The sequence below is a fragment of the Pseudorasbora parva genome, chromosome 12 (genome assembly GCF_024679245.1).
Source record: "Pseudorasbora parva isolate DD20220531a chromosome 12, ASM2467924v1, whole genome shotgun sequence".
Lineage (NCBI taxonomy): Eukaryota > Metazoa > Chordata > Actinopteri > Cypriniformes > Gobionidae > Pseudorasbora > Pseudorasbora parva.
The window spans coordinates 34,414,271-34,437,079 of NC_090183.1; the positions used below are offsets into that span (position 1 = coordinate 34,414,271).

The 22,809-nt window shown below is 39.1% G+C and overlaps 1 protein-coding gene across 5 annotated transcripts in view; it reads right to left on the reverse strand.

Annotated features, from left to right (window-relative positions):
• Positions 1–22,809, reverse strand: part of LOC137094360 (gamma-aminobutyric acid receptor subunit gamma-3) — a 196,397-nt gene that overhangs the window by 46,711 nt on the left and 126,877 nt on the right. For all 5 annotated transcript variants that reach the window (XM_067459959.1, XM_067459958.1, XM_067459961.1 and 2 more), the window contains 2 exons: positions 21,994–22,214; positions 7,061–7,143 (listed from right to left, as the gene is read on the reverse strand). In XM_067459959.1, coding sequence (XP_067316060.1) covers positions 7,061–7,143; positions 21,994–22,214 — 304 coding nt within the window. The remainder of the gene's footprint in view (positions 1–7,060; positions 7,144–21,993; positions 22,215–22,809) is intronic.

Genomic DNA, 22,809 nt, shown 5'->3' on the forward strand with positions numbered 1-22,809 from the left:
ATCCCTGTTCTCCAGTCTGAGTACTGCAACTACTGCTTCGTTGGAAAATCGAAATCCCCATTAAAAAACTCACTCTCCTGTCAAAGTCATTTGAATTCCAGCATGCAGAGGGACCTGCATACATTCAGGAGGGGAGAGTGTAACCCAGGTCATTAACCTAGGTCATTTAGTATTTTTTTTGACAATCTTATATAACTATTATTGTTATATATATATATACGAAATAAAGAGAAACAATTACAGAAATATTGCTCTGTAAATTAAAATTATAAATGCTCTTGAACCAATCACCTTTTGGTGAAGTCAAAGGTTAGTCCCACCCCCTCAAAAAGTTCGTGCATAAGCAGGCAGAACGAGAGTGAACTTGAAGGAAAGAAGACGGAGTTGCGCAATACATGACGCGAATTCTCTGTTTAGTAATCCAGCAATGGATTATTAGCTAATTGAAACCATTGAAACCTAAATCTGTGAGACGACACTTTTAGAAGCTGACGTTTGCGAGTAGTAGAGTGAGTGACGCAGTTTGAACAGGAGTAACGAGACGGATGCAATAAGATGTAACCAACGTCTTTTTCTGGGGAGAAACAACTGTATTTTTGTGTCTGAGTTACATTATCTCCTTGGCCGGGTTTTTTTTTTTTTGTGTGTGTTTCCTTTGCTGAGAACTGTGTTCCTGAACCGTGTCCTCGCTGAATATTCGTATTCTGTTTTGGACTGGCGAGCCATCCCATCGTTTCGTGCCTGGAAACAGAGAAAAACAGAGTTTGAAATCTTCTGAACTGGTAGGATCAAATTTTTTTTTTTTTTCTACCTGGATCTTCAGTGGAATTTTTGTCCTTCCTGGATTCAATTTTTTTTCTTCTCACTATTGATGAACATTGTTCTATATTTTTGAACTTGAAATTGAGTCACTGAACTCAAACTGAAACTCAACTGGACATTGAGACTGAGTTTGAACACAAAACTGTAATAGATTTTGTGAAACTGAAACCAAACTGAGACACTGATTTTGAACTCTATGTGAAATTCAGTTTTATTATTTTGATTCTGAACTTTTATTTGGGTTTTTGAATTGTAATACCATTTGTTATTTTGGGTCTTTATTATTCAAACCATTTATTGTCATTTTGTGTTTTAGTTCTATTAATTCTTTGCCAACTAAGAAAAAAAACACTGACGGACGTCAGAGAAAGAGAATCAGCCAAAACATTATAATATAATTTTTTCCCCCTCAAATTGATTGACTCTATTATTTATTCTGCTTTATCCTGTGTGATTAACAGAGACTATTAGATTATACTATTATACTTATTACTTACCTTTGCTCCAGTGAGACGTTCCATATCTTCTGATTCTGGTCCAAAGATCCACACGTTTAGCGTTGTCCCATAGTTGTTGCTGCTATAGTGACTTAGTAACTGTGAGGTTAGCGCTATCTAACGTGCGTTACACTAGCTGTTCAGTACTATCTTTACTACACCTGCATTGTTAATGAATGTGCTTTACATTATTTACCATAGGAGTCTTGCATTAGGGAGCAGTTAGATTGTGGAGTGCGATACTGTGACCTGAGGATAGCACATAGGCCTAATGACAGCTCAAATGATCTCTACTTCTACCATGGTGTTTATACCAGTATAACTGTGGAGGTAAGACTATGAAAACAACTGATCGAACAAAAGATTTAAAAGACTGTCAAGGCGTTTAATGATTTAAAATAGAGCATTACATTTCCCAGTATCTGTTTGTTTTGTATTTTGATATGTGCAGTAGATCTAATTTGATGAATGTTTGATGAATTGAAATACGTGCTTTTTAACTGAATCTAACTAATTTATTTTGTTATTTCAGATAGTGTTAAAAGAGATCAGAGAGTGGTTGGATGTTCATCCAAAGGAGGTAGTCATCCTCTCATTTAGCCACTTCATTGGCCTCAGTCAAGAGCTTCACACACTGCTCGTCTCAACTATAATGAGTGTTTTTGAATCCAAACTCTGCCCCAAAATGGTATGCATCAATTTTAGAAATATATGATGGGAACAATATCTAAAAAATTAGCATATTTCATCCGACCAATAAAAGAAATGTGTTTTTCATACAAAAAAAAGGTCAACTTTCAAATAATTATGTTTAGTTATGCTCTCAATACTTGGTCGGGAATCCTTTTGCAGAAATGACTGCTTCAGTGCGGCGTGGCATGGAGGCGATCAGCCTTTGGCACTGCTGAGGTGTTCTGGAGGCCCAGGATGCTTCGATAGTGGCCTTAAGCTCATCCAGAGTGTTGGGTCTTGCGTCTCTCAACTTTCTCTTCACGATATCCCACAGATTCTCTATGGGGTTCAGGTCAGGAGAGTTAGCAGGCCAATTGAGCACAGTAATACCATGGTCAGTAAACCATTTACCAGTGGTTTTGGCACTGTGAGCAGGTGCCCGGTCTTGCTGAAAAACCAAATCTTCATCTCCATAAAGCTTTTCAGCAGATGGAAGCATGAAGTGCTCCAAAATCTCCTGATAGCTAGCTGCATTGACCCTGCCATTGATAAAACACAGTGGACCAACACCAGCAGCTGACATGGCACCCCAGACCATCACTGACTGTGGGTATTTGACACTGGACTTCAGGCATTTTGGCATTTCCTTCTCCCCAGTCTTCCTCCAGACTCTGGCACTTTGATTTTGACATGCAAAATTTGCTTTCATCCGAAAAAAAATACTTTGGACCACTGAGCAACCGTCCAGTGCTGCTTCTCTGTAGCCCAAATGTGTCTTGACCTGGAGAATGCGGCACCTGTAGCCCATTTCCTGCACACGCCTGTGCACGGTGGCTCTGGATGTTTCTACTCCAGACTCAGTCCACTGCTTCCGCAGGTCCCCCAAGGTCTGGAATCGGTCCTTCTCCATAATCTTCCTCAGGGTCCGGTCACCTCTTCTCATTGTGCAGCATTTTTTGCCACAGTTTTTCCTTCCCACAGACGTCCCACTGAGGTGCCTGGATACAGCACTCTGGGAACAGCCTATTCGTTCAGAAATTTCTTTCTGTGTCTTACCCTCTCGCTTGAGGGTGCCAATGATGGCCTTCTGGACAGCAGTCAGGTCGGCAGTCTTACCCATGATTGCGGTTTTGAGTAATGAACTAGGCTGGGAGTTTTTAAAAGCCTCAGGAATCTTTTGCAGGTGTTTAGAGTTAATTAGTTGATTCAGATGATTAGGTTAATAGCTCGTTTAGAGAACCTTTTCATATGCTAATTTTATGAAATAGGAATTTTGGGTTTTCATGAGCTGTATGCCAAAATCATCAGTATTAAAACAATAAAAGACCTGAAGTATTTCAGTTGGAGTGCAATGAATCTAAAATATATGAACGTTTAATTTTTATCATTACATTATGGAAAAAATGAACTTTTATCCCAATATGCTATTTTTTTGAGAAGGACCTGAATATATTCGTTTTTGTTTATATTTAGCTCATTGGCATCAATTCAAGCATGTGCCAAACAACTTATTCACCACGCAAGTCCCTACCACTCTCTGACATCCCTCGTCAAAGCCATCCAGTGATGGGAAGGTTCATTTGGAAATGTAATAGGTTACAGAAGTTACCCTATTTAAAATGTAATAAGTACACACAGAGAAAAAGGGGTGTCAACATTTTAGGGGTACAACAGCTTGTCACTATATGGCAATACCAATAAAAGGACATCTTTGTACCTTTTTACTCATAAAAAGGTGCATATTAGTACCTTACTACTATGAACCTTTTTGTGGTTTAAAAAAAGGTACAAAGATGTCCTTTTATTGGTATTGCCATATAGTGACAAGCTGTTATACCCCTAAAGGTACAATTGACAAGATATAATTGAGGTAACTATATCAATTACTTTATTAAAGTAAGGTAACGGATTCCAGTTGGTTACTTTTCTAAATTTCTAAGGAATGTTTTCAACTGCTAATCATTTTCAAACATATAAACCAGGCAGGGTTAACCTTATACTAGTTCTCAACACTGACTACTGTCAGTCTTTTTCTAAATCCTTTATCACTAGAATTAAGATTATAATAATTTAATTTTAAAGCACAACCACCACAAAATTAGACTTTAGCACCTCTTTTATTTTAAGAGGATTCTGAGGTTAAATACAGATTTTAAAAAAATCATAAGAAATAGTTTAATAGCTATGATACGGTCAAATCTTTGCATAGCAATGGCAGGAAACCAACAAAAAAACAAAACAGTTAATCTTAAAAAATAAAGCATATACATAAATAAAACTGATTATCGAATAAGCGTGTCCTATTCTGTGTGGTTATTATGCTACAATGCTGAAAAACGGTAATATAAGATCTGACATGGTTAACAACCTTATTCAAGAAGGAAAACCTAAATATTTTCTGCCAAAGGGCTCATAAATAGAAGTGTGTGTAAAGATGTCTTTAGCTAGCTAGAAGCAGACTAGATAATTTGTTATGAATGGAGATTAACATCATTAAATAAACTACTTAACATGCACCAAGCAATACAGAGCTAAAATACGTCTGGAATTAGTGGTGGAAATTTTGATTATTTTAAGAGAGTCGTTCATTTTCAGTTTGTTCACCAAAATGATTCGCTCAGATTAGTTCAGTAATTCTTTTTTTAATATTACATTAATATGACTGCATGTGATGAAAAAGAGTGTTTTATTTGTAATGTCTTAAGTCAACGAACATATGTACTTACAAAAAAACTGATTTGGCTTTATTAAAATGTGCACAATCTACTCTAAATAAGTGGTTCAGATGACCAAAGCACGTTTTCTTGCATGATTAACATTTAATTGTTTGGTCAGACATTTAGACATTCATATATCTGGGATTATGGTAAACATGGGGTTATAAACATGAGGTTTGTCTATAACTGTACTTTGCATCCGCTTTCTGCAGATTGTTGAACAAGACTGACACGCATGCTAAATGACCGAGGTAGCCTACCAGTTCACTCACAAACGAGATCTCTCTCTCTCTCTCTCTCGTACAGAGCTGGTTCATTTTGTTCACGAACAAGAAGTACCAGTTCGTTCACGAACGAGATCTTTCTCTCTCTTTCGTTCAGAGCTGGTTCATTTCGGTCAAGAATGAGAAGTACCAGTTAGTTCACGAACAAGATCTCTCTCTCTCTTTCTCTCTCTTTCGTTCAGAGCTGGTTCATTTCGTTCAAGAATGAGAAGTACCAGTTCGTTTAGGAATGAGATCTCTCTCTCGTTCAGACTCAAAACAGCGACTCGTTCGAGCTCAGAATGCTATTTACTGACGTGACACACAAGCTCTTTTTAACCATAGGCTACTGTCACATTTTTTATTTGTTTTACAGTTTTTAGAGAAGTGCATGACATGATTCAAACGTAATGAAGTAAACGGTTCAAACATAAAAATAAAATACAAACACACTTTACTTTACACTGTAGTAATCATTTAACCATCAACCTGCATTATTACACTGTTTTCATTACAGTGGTAAAGTGTACATTTCTTTCTTTGCTGCAAATATGCCACCTACACGAGCCGAGCTGTTCGCTATCAGTATCCTTCAACAACTGGTTCATTTCGTTCACGAACGAACGACATGTACCAATTTGTTCACTAACGAGATTTCTCATTCAGAGTCAGACTCAAAGCCTCTCTCGGTCAGTAAAGGGCGTATTCGTTCACTGAATTCAACAAATCACATGTTCCGTCACATCTCATACTCATACTCATGCTCATATTGGCTTGAAGTTTTGTCATTCTTTGACAGAATGAAACAGTCGACAGAGCTGCGCATGCGCTCGCTGCTAATAGCGCCACGCTGTGGTGAAGGGAGGAATTTCAGTGAACGAGAAACATGAGTCAATAGACTATGTGAACGAGAACGATTCGTACACCTAAAAGATTCGCTCAAAAAGAATGATTCATTCACGAACGTAACATCACTATCTTGAATACACACACTGTAAAAAATTATTTAGAAAAAAAGTTACCTGGTTGCCTTAAAATTTTGAGTTAATTGAAATTAAAATTTTGAGTTAATACAATGAACATTTTTTGAGATTCGACAGCCTTTCTTATAATATTATTAAAAGATTTTGTAAGCATATTGGGTAATTATGTGTGTGTTATTTCTGATGACGCAGTGAAACATGCCTAATTGTGCTATTTTCATGATTCATCACATTTTTTATGTGGTTCAGATACAAAAATATTTTAAGTTTCTATTTATTAAACTAATTTCCTTCATTGTATCAACTCAAATTTTTAATTTCAATAAACTCAAAATTTTAAGGCAACCAGGTTACTTACTTTTTTAAAGTTAAACCAACAAAAACCACCACAATTTTTTTACAGTGCATAAGTAGCATGGTGTAGCAATATATATAATAAGATAACTTTATTTAATGACTGCTTACAGTTAACTATAGGCTAAGTTGCATACTTGCAGATGCTTCCTCAGGTTTAATACCGAGACTTTCAATGTTGATAGCATTTTAATAACTGGCAACCATGTTTTGCACTGAATTGTTTTTGTGCCCTTTCCTGATTTCTAGATTAAATTATTTTAACATTTCCAGCACTGGAACACAGTCACTCGCCATGGTATCAACTCTCAGACAGGTTGTAGACTTTCAGCGGCAATGTGGATTGATGTAGCTAACTGGCAGATGTGGTGTGCTGCAAATTCAAACAAGAGAACCAATCAAAAGCATCAGAATAGCATTGGTTTACTAAACTGCCATTTTCTGGTCTTCATTGGTGAAAGCCAGGTTATGATCGTGTTTTCCCTACATTCTGGCACTGTTTGTCACCGTTGTAAAATTAAACCACTATTAAACCACTATTATAGTGTATAGTGTCAAATAGTATAATTAATTAAAAGATTGTGCCTCCCAACATGTCTGTGCACAGCCTAGGCAACACTGTACCGGTATGCTTCAAATGAAGCATTTCGTAAGGCATGTTGATGTTGTATCTACTTGAATGCGTAAAGTCGAAATGGAAATGGAAATCTAAAGTTGTGAGTCCAAGGAGACTGAAGGGAAGAGATACTCACAGCTGGAGAAGATGAGGGGGCAGGAGTGCTCATCCATAGGAAAGTTGTGCAGTTGAAGCTGGCACTCTGCGTTTATGGTCAATCTATGAAGAGAAGAAGCAACATACAATTACAATGCAAAAGAATATAAAGCACAATATAAAGCGGAAGGGCGGTACACAGTAAAAGAGCCATGCGTGGCATTTGCAGTAAGTGAAATATCTAAAACCTACTTAAGCACACAAAAAAGGGGTGGATGATTACATATTGATTCATGATATTTTGTGATATACCAGCTGTTGTCCTCACGAGGGGAAAAAAAATAAGTACTTATTTCACTTTCAATTTTCAGGATGAAAAATTGGCAGGTTGAAGAAGCTTGTTGGACAGATGTCTACTTGAAAACAGGTTTAATTCTATTTAATTCTCTGACAGCCCAGTGACGCTCAGGTGAAATTACTGACGCTTGAAACGTCTGTTTCATACATTAGTGTAGGATTTAAAGTTTTAATTATTATCTCCCACAGGAAGAATATAATGAACCACAGCTGTGTTGACTGCATGCTTATTGGCCATATAGCATGAATAAGGATGACACTGAAATATGATTCTCCCCTTCCTTGACATCTGTATATCTGAGCAGTCATTTTGTAACCTGTATTTTGGATAAGTTTAGCATAAAGTTAGCCCATTCTGGTAGACACTGTAACTACGTCATTTATTCTGATTAAAAAAGAATGGGGTTGTTCCATGTCAGACGGGGGGATTGGGGGGGGGGGGGTATTAGTGCTAAAATATAAGTAAGCAGTTATGATCTGCAATACTTTAAGCACTATTTATTAAAGAGCCAAAACAGGCACTTTGCGGGTAACGGCATTGCAAATGAAAATTATCATTTTTCCGGAAAAATAATAATATAATAGTAATTAAAAAAACCTTAATTACTACACTAATTGTAATATAAATAATATAAATATTAGAAGAATTTTTTTTAAGTGGTCATTAATGGACCATAAATTGCACAAATAGTATTTAGTACCAAAGGATCTCCTCAAAATATTCAACATTTATTTAATTGAAAAATTAATGTATGTCACATCTCTTATTCAGCGGTTCTGGTTTTAACTCTAATGCAACACTAAGAGCGCCTAAACGCTATTTGTTGTATGAATTTCGTATTAAAACTTTTTGTAAATGTAGCTTAGACTTTGTTTCATATCAAAAGTTTGTTGGATTTTCTTGGCTAGAGTGAGACGGTGAGAGCTGAGCCTGAACGGGTGTGTCTCACAAAAAATGTGTGTGAGTTGGCAAGGCTGAGACTTACGGTTGAATGCAACGCACCGAGTGTGAGTGTGTGTGTGTGAGAGAGAGAGAGAGAGAGAGAGAGAGAGAGAGAGAGAGAGAGAGAGAGAGAGAGAGAGAGAGAGAGAGAGAGAGAGAGAGAGAGAGAGAGAGAGAGATAGAGATAGAGATAGAGATAGAGATAGAGATAGAGATAGAGATAGAGATAGAGAGAGAGAGAGAGAGAGAGAGAGAGAGAGAGAGAGAGAGAGAGAGATAATGTGAGTGATACGCGGGAGGCGGAGGGAGAGCTAAGGAAATGCAGCTGAACGAATATGCGTGTCTTTTAAAAATAGCGTAAAAAAATGAATGTGCAGAAAAACACCTCCATAGCATGATGCTACCACCCCCATAGCATGATGCTACCACCCCCATAGGGATGGTGTTCTTGGGATGGCACTCATCATTCTTCCTTCAAACAAGTTTAGTGGAATTTTAACCAAAAAGTTCTATTTTGGTCTCATCTGACCACATGACTTTCTCCCATGACTCCTCTGGATCATCCAAATGGTCATTGGCAAACTTAAGATGGGCCTGGACATGTGCTGGTTTAAGCAGGGGAACCTCCCGTGCTCTTAGGATCATTGAGACCCCACGAGGTGAGATCTTGCATAGAGCCCCAGTCTGAGGGAAATTGACAGTCATGTTTAGCTTCTTCCATTTTCTAATGATTGCTCCAACAGTGGACCTTTTTTCACCAAGCTGCTTGGCAATATCTCCATAGCCCTTTCCAGCCTTGTGGAGGTGTACAATTTTGTCTCTAGTGTCTTTGGACAGCTTTTTGGTCTTGGCCATGTTAGTAGTTGGATTCTTACTGATTGCATGGGGTGGACAGGTGTCATCATGCAGCTAATGACCTCAAACGGTGCAAGAGGTGAATCTAGGAGGTGGACATTTTAAAGGCAGACTAACAGGTCTTTTAGGGTCAGAATTCTAGCTGATAGACAGGTGTTCAAATATTTATTTGCAGCTGTATCTTACAAATAAATAGTTTAAAAAATCATATATTGTGATTTCTGGATTTTTTTTTAGATTGTCTCTCACAGTGGACATGCACCTACGATGACAATTTCAGGCCCCTCCATGATTTTCAAGTGGGAGAACTTGCTAAATAGCAGGGTGTTCAAATACTCATTTTCTTCACTGTACCTTTAAATCTTGAGTACAAGTATAAAATACTACATTTTTATACTTGTACTCAAGTACATTTTACACTTTTACTTGAGTAAAAGAAAGAAAGTACACATTTTTTATGTAATTAAAAGATATTCAATATGAAATGTAGTGCAGTAAAAAGTACAATATTATGATTTGGATTGTTGTACAGTATGAAGTTGTACTTGAGTAGAAAGTTGTACTTGAGTAGAAAGTTAAAATACTTCACTACTGTCCGCCTCTGGTAATATGATAAATAAACATCAAGTAGATTATAGGTACATTCCAGCTCCTGCAAGAAAAATAGGTGGATAGCTTCAAGAGCATTTGAAATGAATAACAGTAGATACACAGTGGCAGGCCGTTGGCTGTTTAAACACAATCCCTTGCTTGGTAACATTGAGCCAGTGGATAATTGGCTTACTGTTGCAACCTTAGCCTTCATAAATATGTGACAAAGAAGTCATCATGGTAAATATTGCCATATTGGTAAACAAACAGCCCGACAGCACATATTAAGCATTATGGAGCGGTGTGGCAAATCAAATTTCTCATTTCTCAGCTCAGACCTGAATCTGTGCCATTGAGCTCTGTACGTTGCAGCTCAGAAAGCTTACATCACTCCCAAAACCCAGCATTGTTTACTTCAAAGCTTCGATGACTGCAATTAAAATAGAGAGTGACATTTCGTAGTCTACACTACCCTTTTCTCTTCACACTCTTCCTAAATACCACTGCTGCACGTCTGCTGTGTCACTGAATATCGATCATGAGCTCCATATGGGAGCATCTAGTTAGCCTTTGTTCCAGATTGGCTTCATCCGCAGAATTTGCCCCTCAGCATCAACGCTGTTTCTCCTGTTGCCAAGGAAATATTTCACGGAGCACTGGAGACGGCATGATGTAGTCTCTCCACTGGCCTGTGAAATTTTCTCTGGTCCGAATAGACGTTGTGGTCTTCAGTCAGCTGAGAGATACCTGAATAGCCCATCATCCTGTCTGAGACGCATTAACCAAGTAGTCGTTTTCCTAAAATACTTCTCTGCTGCCAAAAGAGCACTGTTTGTTCTCTGTTTGTATGTTGTTGTTGTTGTTTTAAATTCACCTTCATTAGTAGGCTACTTGAGAATCGAAAAGTATATTTAGCATAGGTCTGGAAAGCTATATAAAAAGATGCATTACAATGTTTACGCCTAGAGCGAATATTAAAAATACAAAGTCAAAATGATTGCAGCTTTATACAAAAGTTACATTTCCTTCTCTAATTTGAATGGACAAGAGGCAATCTAAGAGTACTGACATTTCACAGGTAAGGAAAATAAGCATACTTATCCAGGTGAAAAAGACATAATATTAAATGTATTAAAAATGTATTATAGTATATTTGAATTTAAGTAAAACCATACTCAACTACATTTTTAATAATTTCTTTCAGCTGGGAAATGCTATCTGAAATATTTAAAAGTTTTGGGTCAGTAAGGTTTTTTTTTATTTATTCATCTTCAAAAAAAGAAAAGAAAAAAGAAAAGATTTAATGTCAACAGCAGTTCTTTGGAACTCTCTATTAAAATATGTATCACCGTGTCTACAAAAACACTTAAGCACTTAAAACTACACTGCTCAAAAAAATTAAAGAAACACTTTTTAATCAGAGAATAGCATCAAGTCAGTTAAACTCCCGGAATATTGATCTGGTCAGTTAAGAAGCAGAGGGGGTTGTTAATCAGTTTGAGCTGCTTTGGTGTTAATGAAACTAACAACAGGTGCACTAGATGGGCAACAATGAGACAACCCCCAAAACAGGAATGGTTTTACAGGTGGAGGCCACTGACATTTCTTTCCCCAACTCATCTTTTCTGACTTATTTTTCACCAGTTTTGCATTTGGCTAGGGTCAGTGTCACTGGCGATACCTGGACCCTACAGAGGTTGCACAGGCAGTCCAACTCCTCCAGGATGGTACATCAATACATGCCATCGTTAGAAGGTTTGCTGTGTCCCCCAGCACAGTCTCAGGAGCATGGAGGAGATTCCAGGAGACAGACAGTTACTCTAGAAGAGCTGGACAAGGCCGTAGAAGGACCATAGCCCATCAGCAGGACCGGTATCTGCTCCTTTGTGCAAGGAGGAACAGGAGGAGTACTGCCAGAGCCCTACAAAATGACCTCCAGCAGGCCACTGGTGTGAATATCTCTGACCAAACAATCAGAAACAGACTTCATGAGGGTGGCCTGAGGGCCCGACATCCTCTAGTGGGCCATGTGCTTATACTGTGGAGCTTGATTGGCATTTGTCATTGAACACCAGGATTGGCAGGTCCGCCACTGGTGCCCTGTGCTTTTCACAGATGAGAGCAGGTTCACCCTGAGCACACGTGACAGTTGAGAAAGGGTCTGGAGAAACCATGGAGAATGTTGTGCTGCCTGTAACATCGTTCAGCATGACTGGTTTGGTGGTAGGTCATTGATGGTCTGGGGAGGTATATCCATGGCTGGACGCACAGACCTCTACAGGCTATACAATGGCACCCTGAGAGCCATTAGGTATCGGGATTAAATCCTTGGACCCATTGTCAGACCCTATGCCGGTGCAGTGGGTCCTGGGTTCCTCCTGGTGCACAACAATGCCCAGCCTCATGTGGCCAGAGTATGCATGCAGTTTCTGGAGAATGAAGGAATTGATAACATTGAATGGCCACCACGCTCACCTGACCTAAATCCAAAAGAATACCTCTGGGGCATTGTGTTCCTGTCCATCCAAAGGCGCTAGGTTGCACCTCAGACTGTCCAGGAGCTCAGTGATGCCCTGGTCCAGATCTGGGAGGAAATCCCCCAGGACACCATACCTTGTCTCATTAGGAACGTGCCCTAAAGTTGTCAGGCATGCATACAAGCATGTGGGGGCCATACAAACAACTGAGTACCATTTTGAGTTGCTGGAATTAAATTTCAGCAAAATGGACTAGCCTGCTGCATATTTTTGAATTCAGTCCTCTGTAGGTTGATCATTTTCATTTCAATCAAACGATGTGGCATCCTTTCATTAAAAACCAAGCATGCAGTCTCCCTCTCAGATACTGAAGCTTTCGTGCCTCGATCGCCCCCCGATGACCGGTCCCAGTATAGCCGCCCCTCTGTGTTTTTTAATGGACGCGAGGCAAACTAAATAATAAAATTACACATCAAATATTTTTTCCCCAAAGTTAATGTCATTGAAGGCAGTTATCATCACGATGATTTTATTTCAAGTGTTCGTTTTTAAAATAAGCATAGTTTTAGTTAATTATCTTATCTAATTATCTGGGTGTGACGTCATGATTGACAGCTGAGACTGACGGCTTCTCTGAGTGAAGTTGTCACTGAGGCACTAACAACTTTTTTCTGAATTTTTGGGAGCAGATTGGAGCTTTAGATTTAATTTCTACATAACTGTTTATTTCACACCAACATAATTATTTGTTCTGCATCTGCGAGAGTGTGGGCGGGTTTTGATATCGTAGCTGTACTTCCTTCTCTACTTCCTGCGCTCTACTGCGCAACTCCGGTCCCGAAATCGCTACTGCGCAGACTCGGTCCCAAGATGTCAGGCCGCCTGAAAGCTTCAAATCTGGCAAGCGGAAACGGATGATGTCGTCCATATTTTTTACGGTCTATGTTCAAAACACATGACCTAGTCCATATTAGTATAGATATCCAGCATTATATTTTTGAGATCTGATGTGTTTTCAAAGTGTTCCTTTAAATTTTTTGAGCAGTGTATTTTCAACATGGATGATATTATGAACTGTTATATGAGCACCAAATCAGCATATTAAAATTATATTCATGTGACACTGAAAATGTATCACTGTAATAAATTAAATTTGAAAATATATTAAAATAGAAAAATGTTCTAATAAATTGTAATAATATTTTACAATGTTCTTGTTTTACTGTATTTTTGATGAAATAAATGCAACCTTGTTGAGCATAGGACTGTCGCGATAGTCAATAAATCAATAAATCGCACAATAAAATAAAAAATTAAAAAACGAGCTCGATAATTTTTCCGGCTGCGATAATTGCCATTTGCATGCTTGTTTGTTTTCCTAGTCTCTCTTGCTGAATGCACGAGCGCCTCGTCCGTTTGGGGAAGGAGAGGTGTTTATACTCGACGCACAGACTGGGTGTTGGCGTGACAAGACGTCATGCTCGGCCAGATTCGCCTGGAGCTAGTGCTGCTTCGGTTGCGGAGCCGCACGCAAAGTTACAAAATTTGACGTGCACACCGCCAAGCGGAAAGCATTTATCCTCCTCTCCAAACGGACGGGACATTTATACTTGACGCGCTCGTCGTTGTTCTATTCTTTGAAATGAAAGCGGGCGACTCGGAGTAATTGTTCTACCATCAGGAAAAAGCGTAGAGAAGAAGTGGGCTAGTGTACACAAGTGATGCTATTTATTTTAGTAAATTTTACCAAAAAAAACACTACAAAAGAATCGTGTAAAACTCAGTAAACCTTGCTATAAATACTTGTGGCATGAGAAACAAATATATGCACACATGTATACAACTAAATTCACTATCTCTTAAATATTTCCTAATTTCACTAAACATTTTAGTTTCGTGATTTTGTTTATTTTATTAAACACGGCTCTTTGTTTAAAAGGGCTTATTTCTGGTTTGTAGGCTAATTTATTTTCTTTTATATATAAGCACCTTATATATAAAGGCGAAATGGGATCTTGTGCACCCAACGCGCACGACCGCGCACGACCACGCACTACGCAATTAGTATGTTTTTGTACTGAATATCAGATTTGACTCACTCTTGAAAAAGCGCTTCATTGTTCTTTGCCAAGTTAATGCCAACTTTCATTCAGTATATTTATTTGAACACATGGCCTTTAAATCATGATTGTACCTAAGCAGACAAGGTCTTGATCTTGCTGTTGTTCTCATTGGTGTGAGCTTTTCTGATGGGACAGCTTGAAAAGGACATGACAAGCAACGTAGCAGTGTGTGTTTGGATGTCCCGATTTGAATAACTAGGGCAGAGTCGTCTTTAGTGGACACCCACTCATCTGACTATATTTGGAAAACTGCAGCAGTTTCTGACTTATGAAAAGACAAAAGTAGACAAGTTTCATGTGACAGACCCATATATTTTTTTTTTTACAATTCCACTATTTCACTTCAAATCAAAGTTGGAATCCTTAACCTGACACTGCAATTCAAATGGAAAAAAAGAAAAAGACTTGCGTTTTGTAACTTGTTGTTAACTAGCAGCTTTGGGCTCTGTTGGTGTAGCCGACACTGAGATGATACTGAGGAAAATGTGTGAGCCATTTGCTTACATTCGCAACAGTGTTAGTTTGCTATAAGCAAATGATGCTTTCTCGTGCACCCCAGTCTGCTGTGATGATACATATGTATTTATAACGAGAAGTGCCAGAGGCATATACTGTAATTCACATTACTGCTCTCATTAGTAATATCTACAGTGGTGTTAGCACATTCTCTCGCTCTCTGGTGTTTTATTAAAAAAAGGAGAAAAAAAACCTTTTATGGTTTCAGATATGCCCTTTTATGGTATTTGTTCTTCTTCTTAATATTATTGCAGACTTCTGTTCATCTTTGGAACACATATTTAAATGAAATATGAGTTATTTCTGCCCCTCTGTTGACAGCTACGCAACTGACACTTTGACGCTTCAAAAAATTTGTGAAAAGATCGTAAGACTACCCGATAGGATTTGAGTGGTTTAGTCCAAATTTTCTGAAGGGACACAATCACTTTACATCATGAACAGATTTAATGTACACAAGAATGATGCTCATAGGTTCTTGCAGAAGCTCAAACGTATGGACGGCCATTTCCACCAAAACATAAAAAAATAAAGAGTAATTGTGACTTTTCATCTCAGAATTCTGACCTTTTTTCTCACAATTGCAAGTTATAAAGTCAGAATTCTGAGATATAAACTCACAATTGCGTGATATAAGTCACAATTTCTCAAAAGAGAAAAAATACATCCATACAAACTTGATGCGTACCACACACGCGAATGAATCTCATTTGTTCTTGCGGAATCTCAAACGTGACGTGTAACACGGGAATGAACCTCACTGGTTCTCGCACATCAAATGAACATGAGAATAATGAAAGCCTGAATTAAATCTGTTCAGTGTATAAAGCGATCATGTCTTCAAAATAGTAGGACTAAACTGCTCAAATCATACAAGTTAGTATTATGACCTTTTTGAAGCATCAAAGGGTGTACTCACACTAGGCACGGTTACCTTGAACCGGGCCCGAGTATGATTGTCCCCCTCCCCACTCCCCCGCTGGCCTGCACTCACATAGGGTTTCAGCATTTGTGCCGGAGCACGATTACGTCATTATGGTGCGACGGTTTCGGGTTTCAGCATTCGTGCCGGAGCACGCTTACGTCATTATGGTGCGCCGGTTTCGGGATAAACAGGAAGAGCGGTGCTCTCTGAACACGATGGAGTCTATCGCTCTGTTTTCTTTGTGGATGATTTTGTGTCGTTTGGTCCACGGTGGTCCACAGCCCTCTCACAGCCTGTTGTTAAACAGATGTGTCGCCTAGTGGCGCGAAAATGTTCACATAATCGTGCTGCTCGTATTATGAGGTTTGCAAGGTACCAGCTGAAGTGCAGCAAGGACTTTGCAGCTTTGATTACGGACTCCAGCAGGGTTAGCGCTCACAATGCATGCGAACCGCGGCCGAGTCCAACTGAACTGTGCTCTAGCCCACCTCTTCCAAGCGGGCAAGGGCCGGCTAATCGAGCCGCGCCCAGGCACGGTTAGGCACTCACACTAGTCAAACGAACCGCGCTTTGGTAGTCAAACGCACTCGGGCACGGTTCAAACTGTCTAGTGTGAGTACACCCAAAGTGTCACTTGCGTAGTGACAGCTGAATGAAAGTATGCAAACTATGAGAGTAAAAAATTGATTTGATGTCTTAAGACACAAAGCGATCAGCTTGTGTGAGAAACCGAACAGTATTTATACAATCTAACCGGGTTTAATATGGATTTATATGTGCATGTTTTTACGCTCATAGTTCTCATACTCTCATGTGTTACCATTCACATGCATTATACGACTGACAGACTGCAACGGTTGTAGTTTAAATATTAATTTGTTTGCTACTGAAGAAACAAAGTCACCTATATCTTAGGGTGTGTTCACACTTGTAGTTTGGTTAGTTTGTTCATTTGGACCGGACCAAAAAACAAAAACCAAACATATAGGGGGCTTCCCAAGTCTTATTTGTGCATCCTTTTTTCCTTTCCTAGCTTCCTTTCCTTGCTCCTTAGCTCCACCCCTTCAGGACGCTAGGGAAAGACGTGAGGACGGAGGAATTGAATCAAGTGAATTGATATATCCTCGCTCCCTTTAACGTCACTTCAAAGCGGCATCAATTAATGATGACACCGCTGGATTTAGTTGGGATTCTTGAATATTAGAGATAACTATTTATATTGTAAGCTTCAGCCTCCACAAAATACCACATTTGTCCATATTTTAATCAATATTACCAGTTATTATTAACAACGAATTCCAGTTAACTGCTTTTTAGTTGTAAAATATTAGTTTCTATTTGACTAATTTTCTTGTGCTTTGATATAATTCTGCAACTGTCAGGTGTTGTTATTTGACAAACATGTGTGTCTTGTACATGTAAACATAATAATAATAATGATTAATAAACTGTGGCACGATGTGAAGGGGGAGGAGAATTAATGCTTGCGTCACGTTTAGTCGATAAAACACTTCCGCAAAGGATCCACCAGTGTTTCCTCGCTCATGACTCCTCAGGAAGCCTCCTCACTCCTCCATCCTCGCCTCCTCGCGGTGCAGTTAGAGAATTGAGATCTCCTACAAGATGGCTGAGCTCCATTGGTTTCCGTCCGGGTCATAGGATGGAGGACGGAGGAGCGAGGAAACGAGGAGGGATATTGAAAAGCACCCATAGTCCTGGTCCGCTTAGCGTTCACACTGGCATTTTTAAGAGCGGACCTAAAGTTACCGAACCAAAGGCATAGGTAGACGGTCACAACCTGATTGGTCGGCTTATATGACGTAGGAGATTGCTTACCGAACATTCAAAACAATGCTGTGTGCTGGATTAAACAAGATTATTTTATGCGTGTACATATGGCATTATTTTTACCCGCTGAGAACTCATGAAGAGCTCATAAAATGTTCAAAACATTCAAAACAGCAGAAGGATTTCCTTCATTGTATGCAGAAAAGAGACGGCCGTCTCTTAGGGTAAAAGAGACGGCAGTTCTCTCGTCTGGGAAACACAGGTCCTTTGATAAGAAGAACCAGGTATGCTTTTTGTGCGTTTTTTCTAGCATTTTATATATATATGCTCGTCGGACCAAATATTGATGAGGCCATTCCTCGTTGCTCCACGTTTGCCCTCTAACGTTAACGTTATTCATTTTAGATATACCCATCTTTCCGCATCATCAAATCAGCGGACTATGCGTCGCATGTTGTGACATTACATCTGTTTTTTGGTTCGTTTACATGTCTTTGGTCCGTGTTGCATTCAGATATCAATCGAACCGCACCAGTTTGTTTGGAAGCGGATCAAGACCCATCTTTTTAGCGGCCTTGGTCCGCTTGTTTGGTGCGCACCAGGGTTCGGATGGCAGCGTTCACATATGTTCAAATGAACCGCACTAAACGAGCAATCGCACCAGGGTCCGTTTTAATCGAACCAAACATGACAAGTGTGAATGCACCCTTAGATGCCCTGGGTGTAAGCAGATAAACATCAATTTTTCATTTTTGGGTGAACTATCCCTTTAAGTACAGCATTTGAAGTATTATAATAGACTATTTTAGGAAATAATAGATACATACATTTACCACATTGGTATCTTATTTACATTATTTTCTGGTCAAATTTTGGTAAAACCTAGCCTACAGTCTTACTGAATAGATCCGTCACAAATACAAGCACTGAACCAAACTGGGCTAGTTGGATATGAACGAGTGTCATCACATCTCAACATCACAGACACTGGCGTTCCACCAGGGCCAGAAAGACAGTGTGGAGCTCTAACTCAGAAGACGGGCTGATGTCACTGAGAGTTTTGAAAATAGAGGACTGGTTGATATTTGGTCACATATCCAGTGGTCTTTAATGCTTCAATCATGACACAGACATCTCAAATCCATCGAATATAAATATAACTTATCAGAGCTTAAAACTGTGGTTTGCTGTCTCAGAGAATACTCTTTGACAAAGTGCTTTTGACAGTGGCTTTTGACTTATGTGACTTTTTACCTCTGGAATGCGAAATAAATTTGTGACCATGGACCTAAATTCATCCCAGCTCTTGATGTTCAATCAAGGACTGTGAACGAGATGACCTAATCTGAAATAGAGGCACCTAAAAATGTCAGTGACATCTACAAAGTGACAGTCTGGGTAACTGATGAAAGGCATTGGACATCATGCAGAGGCTTTAGAACATCCAGCTAAATATATTACCTTAAAATATAACTTGTATCATCATACACTTAAAAAAAATGTGTTGCTATGTTTAAACACTTGAAAAAACAAATTAAACATCCTGACATTTCCCCTCAGCTATCTTGCCTGTTGGGTCTTTACTGTAAGTGCAATTTCTTCTCTCTCTATCTCTCTCTCTCTCTCTCAGCAAATTGAGGGACAAGTCAAAATTCAATTCTCTTATAATAAACCACAGGCCCTGTCAAAAGAATGTAACCTGTATTAACCCAGAATGGTATTTTGTTTTAGATATTTGTAGACATACATAGGTGAAATATGCATGATACTAAGCACTTTGTACCCTTTACAATTCATTAGACATTATACAAAGTGTAACTTTTTTTAAGATATAAAATGATACAATTATATTGGTTTATATACTTAACATTATAGTCTAGTTTATATACAAACTAAAATATTCAGTGTCAATCATACTGAGTAAAGTAAACACAATTCACAAAATAACACTTAAGAATTACACAGAATTACTCAAGTACTTTGCCCCTTACTTCAAGAAAGTGCAAGAAACATGAAATTACACTACTGACACTGACTGCTGACCTAATACCGGGCCTACTTTATTTTTACATCTTGTTTTCTCTTTTATACATTTTATACAGTGCTGTTATGACCTTGTCAAAAGCTTGTGGGTCCTAAAAATCTACTTTCGTTCTTCTGATGGCCATGTCAGGGTGATTCTATATGAAACTGACACAGCCGACGGTAGGTTCCAAAGGTGAAAAGTTGTGAATAAAAAACTTTTTCAATAAAGTCATTTAAAATCAGCGACCCACTTTCCCTGCGGTTCATGTTAAGAGTTTCATGTTTCAGAGTCAAGGAAATGGTTTTTATTTCAAATGTCTAAGAAAAAAATTGCCATAATTATGTAAAGTAACTGATAAATGAAATATTTACACCGATCAGGCATAGCTTTACATCCTAATATTGTGTTGGTTCCCCTTTTGTTGCCAAAACAGCCCTGACCTGCCAAGGCATGGACTTCACTAGACCCCTGAAGGTGTGCTGTGGTATCTGGTGCCAAGATGTTAGCAGCAGATCCTTTAAGTCCTGTAAGGTGGGAGGTGGGGTCTCCATGGATCGAACTTGTTTGTTCTCATCCCACAGATGCTCGATTGGATTGAGATCTGGGGAATTTGGAGGCCAAGTCAACACCTCAAACTCGTGTTCCTCACATCATTCCTGAATTTTTTTTTCTTTGTGGCAGGGTGCATTATCCTGCTGAAAGAGGCCACAGCCACCAGGAAATACCGTTTTCATGAAAAGGTCATGGTCTGCAACAATGCTTAGGTGGGTGGTAAGTGTCAAAGTAACAACCACATGGATGGCAAGACCCAAGGTTTCCCAACTGGACATTGATGGCTCCTCCATGGAGATAATCAAGAGCACCAAGGTCACTAATCTGGCGGAGAACCTCTCCTTATCACTCGACACCAGCTCCATCAGTAAGAAAGTGCAGCAGCGTCTCTACTTCCTACGCAGAGTTGCAGACTGAGGAAATCACATCTCCCTCCCCCCTATCCTGACCACGTTCTAAAGAGAAACCATTTAGAGCATCTTGAGCAGCTGCATCACTGTCTGGTTTGGGAACTGCACCGTATCGGACCTCAAGACCCTACAGCGGACAGTGTGGATAGCTGAAATGAACATTGGGCTCTACCACAGACATTTACACTTCACGGCTCACGCTGCATCCACAAAGCCACCAGCATTTTAGCGGTCTACACAACCCTCATAATCACTTTTCACCCTTTCGCCTTCTGGAAAAAGGTACTCGAAGCATTCAGGCCGCTACAACTAGACTGTCCAACAGTTTCTATCCACAAGCCATCGGGTTTCTCAACACCAAGAACTAAACCAGCAAACTCAACCACACTCATTCAACTCATTAAATACTTATGTGTATGTGTGTGTGTTAAACATGTACAACTCAGCACAGTCACTTTATTCAATGTTGCTGCTATAAACAGTTGCCATTATAAATTCTCAGTTAAAAAATGTTGCTATTTCTACTTCAATGCTGCTATTATTACTTAGCACAAAGTTACACGTCACACCCTACACTACAGTCAGCGCTGTGTTCTATGTTCATGTTTTATGTGTCTGTCCTGTGGCGTATTGTATCGAACTGTCTGGTTTGCACTTTTGTTTTGCACTTGTTTCATTTTTGACCCTCTGTTGTTCTGTGTTATGTGTAGCATTTAGGTCCTGGAGTAACGTTGTTTCATCTCACTGTATATTGCAACTGCTATGTATGGTGGAATGACAATAAAGTGTCTTGAATCATTGCCCAAAGCATCACACTGCCTCTGTTGGCTTGCCTTCTTCCCATAATGCACACTGGGGTCATGTGTTCCCACCACCATGCCAGCCTTCGCTCCCCACGTGCATCAATGAGCCTTGGCTGCCCTTGAGACTGTCACTGGTTCACAATTGTTCCGTCCTTAGACAACTTTTGATAGATGCTGACCACTGCAGATGGTGAAAAAAAACCCACAAGAGCTGCAGTTTTGGAGATGCTCTGACCCAGTCATCTAACCATCACAATTTGGGCCATGTCAAACTCTCTAAAATCCATACGCTTGCCCATTTTTCATGCTTCTAACACATCTACTTTGAGGACAAAATGTTCACTTGCTGCCTAATATCTCACCCACTAACAGGCAACACATAATCAGTGTTATTCACCTCAAATGTCATGATGTTATGCGTGATCTGTGTATGTAATAAAATGTATATATTAAAATTAAAAGTTGAATATATATATTTTATAACCTTTTCGACTTATACATAACCTATACAAAAACTACCTTGCTAACCAGCCATATTTGTTTTTGTTTTTTCCTATCTTGATTTATAATTTCATTATCAAACATAATTATAAAATAAATGGCTTACCTCAAAGTGTAAAGAATTTTTCCATCATTCCATATTCTAAGTAGCTGATTTGGTGTAGTAATCCAATGTGAATCTGCGCTCTTGGAATTTCTGAAGATCGTGTCCGGTAGCCAAATGAGTCCAACCATATTACTGTTCAAAGTCAATATTTTCATAGTGCTGTTATATCTGAGCCGGCTGTCCGTCCACGTCTGTGCAAAAATGATATCAATCTGGTACTCCTGTAGACATAAAAAAGACATGTATCAAGGGAGATGAATGACATGTTGGCTTAATAACAGCCTAAATATTGAAGCTCTTATAGGGATCGCATTTGAACCATAAATACATGGCGCTATTCTTGTTGACTGAATATTAAAATTTGAACCCGTTCTAATACATCCTGGCTTTAATGGTATTCTTCTAAGATTTATTCCCTTAGTGGAAACAGAAAGAGCCTTACAGTAGCAGTCAGAATTCATAGAACCAGCCCTTAAATTAATGCCAGAATTATTCAGTATTCAGTGATGGAGCACCGCCGATCCCACTGTGGTTTGGATGGAAGTCAGAGTCAGCTTTGAGATACTTTAACAAGGATTATGAGGTTCTGGCAGTGTAGATGCTGGCAGTAGGAGCCACAGGAATTGAATGTGGGGAAAGACACATAATCACACCTCATGGTCCACAAACTTCCAGGGATTTCTTAGGCTTTATAAACCATCCTAGGAGTTGTATAGATACCCAACAAAGGATACCTGTGTACATGGTTAAATATTGCATCTGACCCATGCAACCTGTGAGGAAAAATGCCTAAACACATTAGTTAAAGCCACAGGG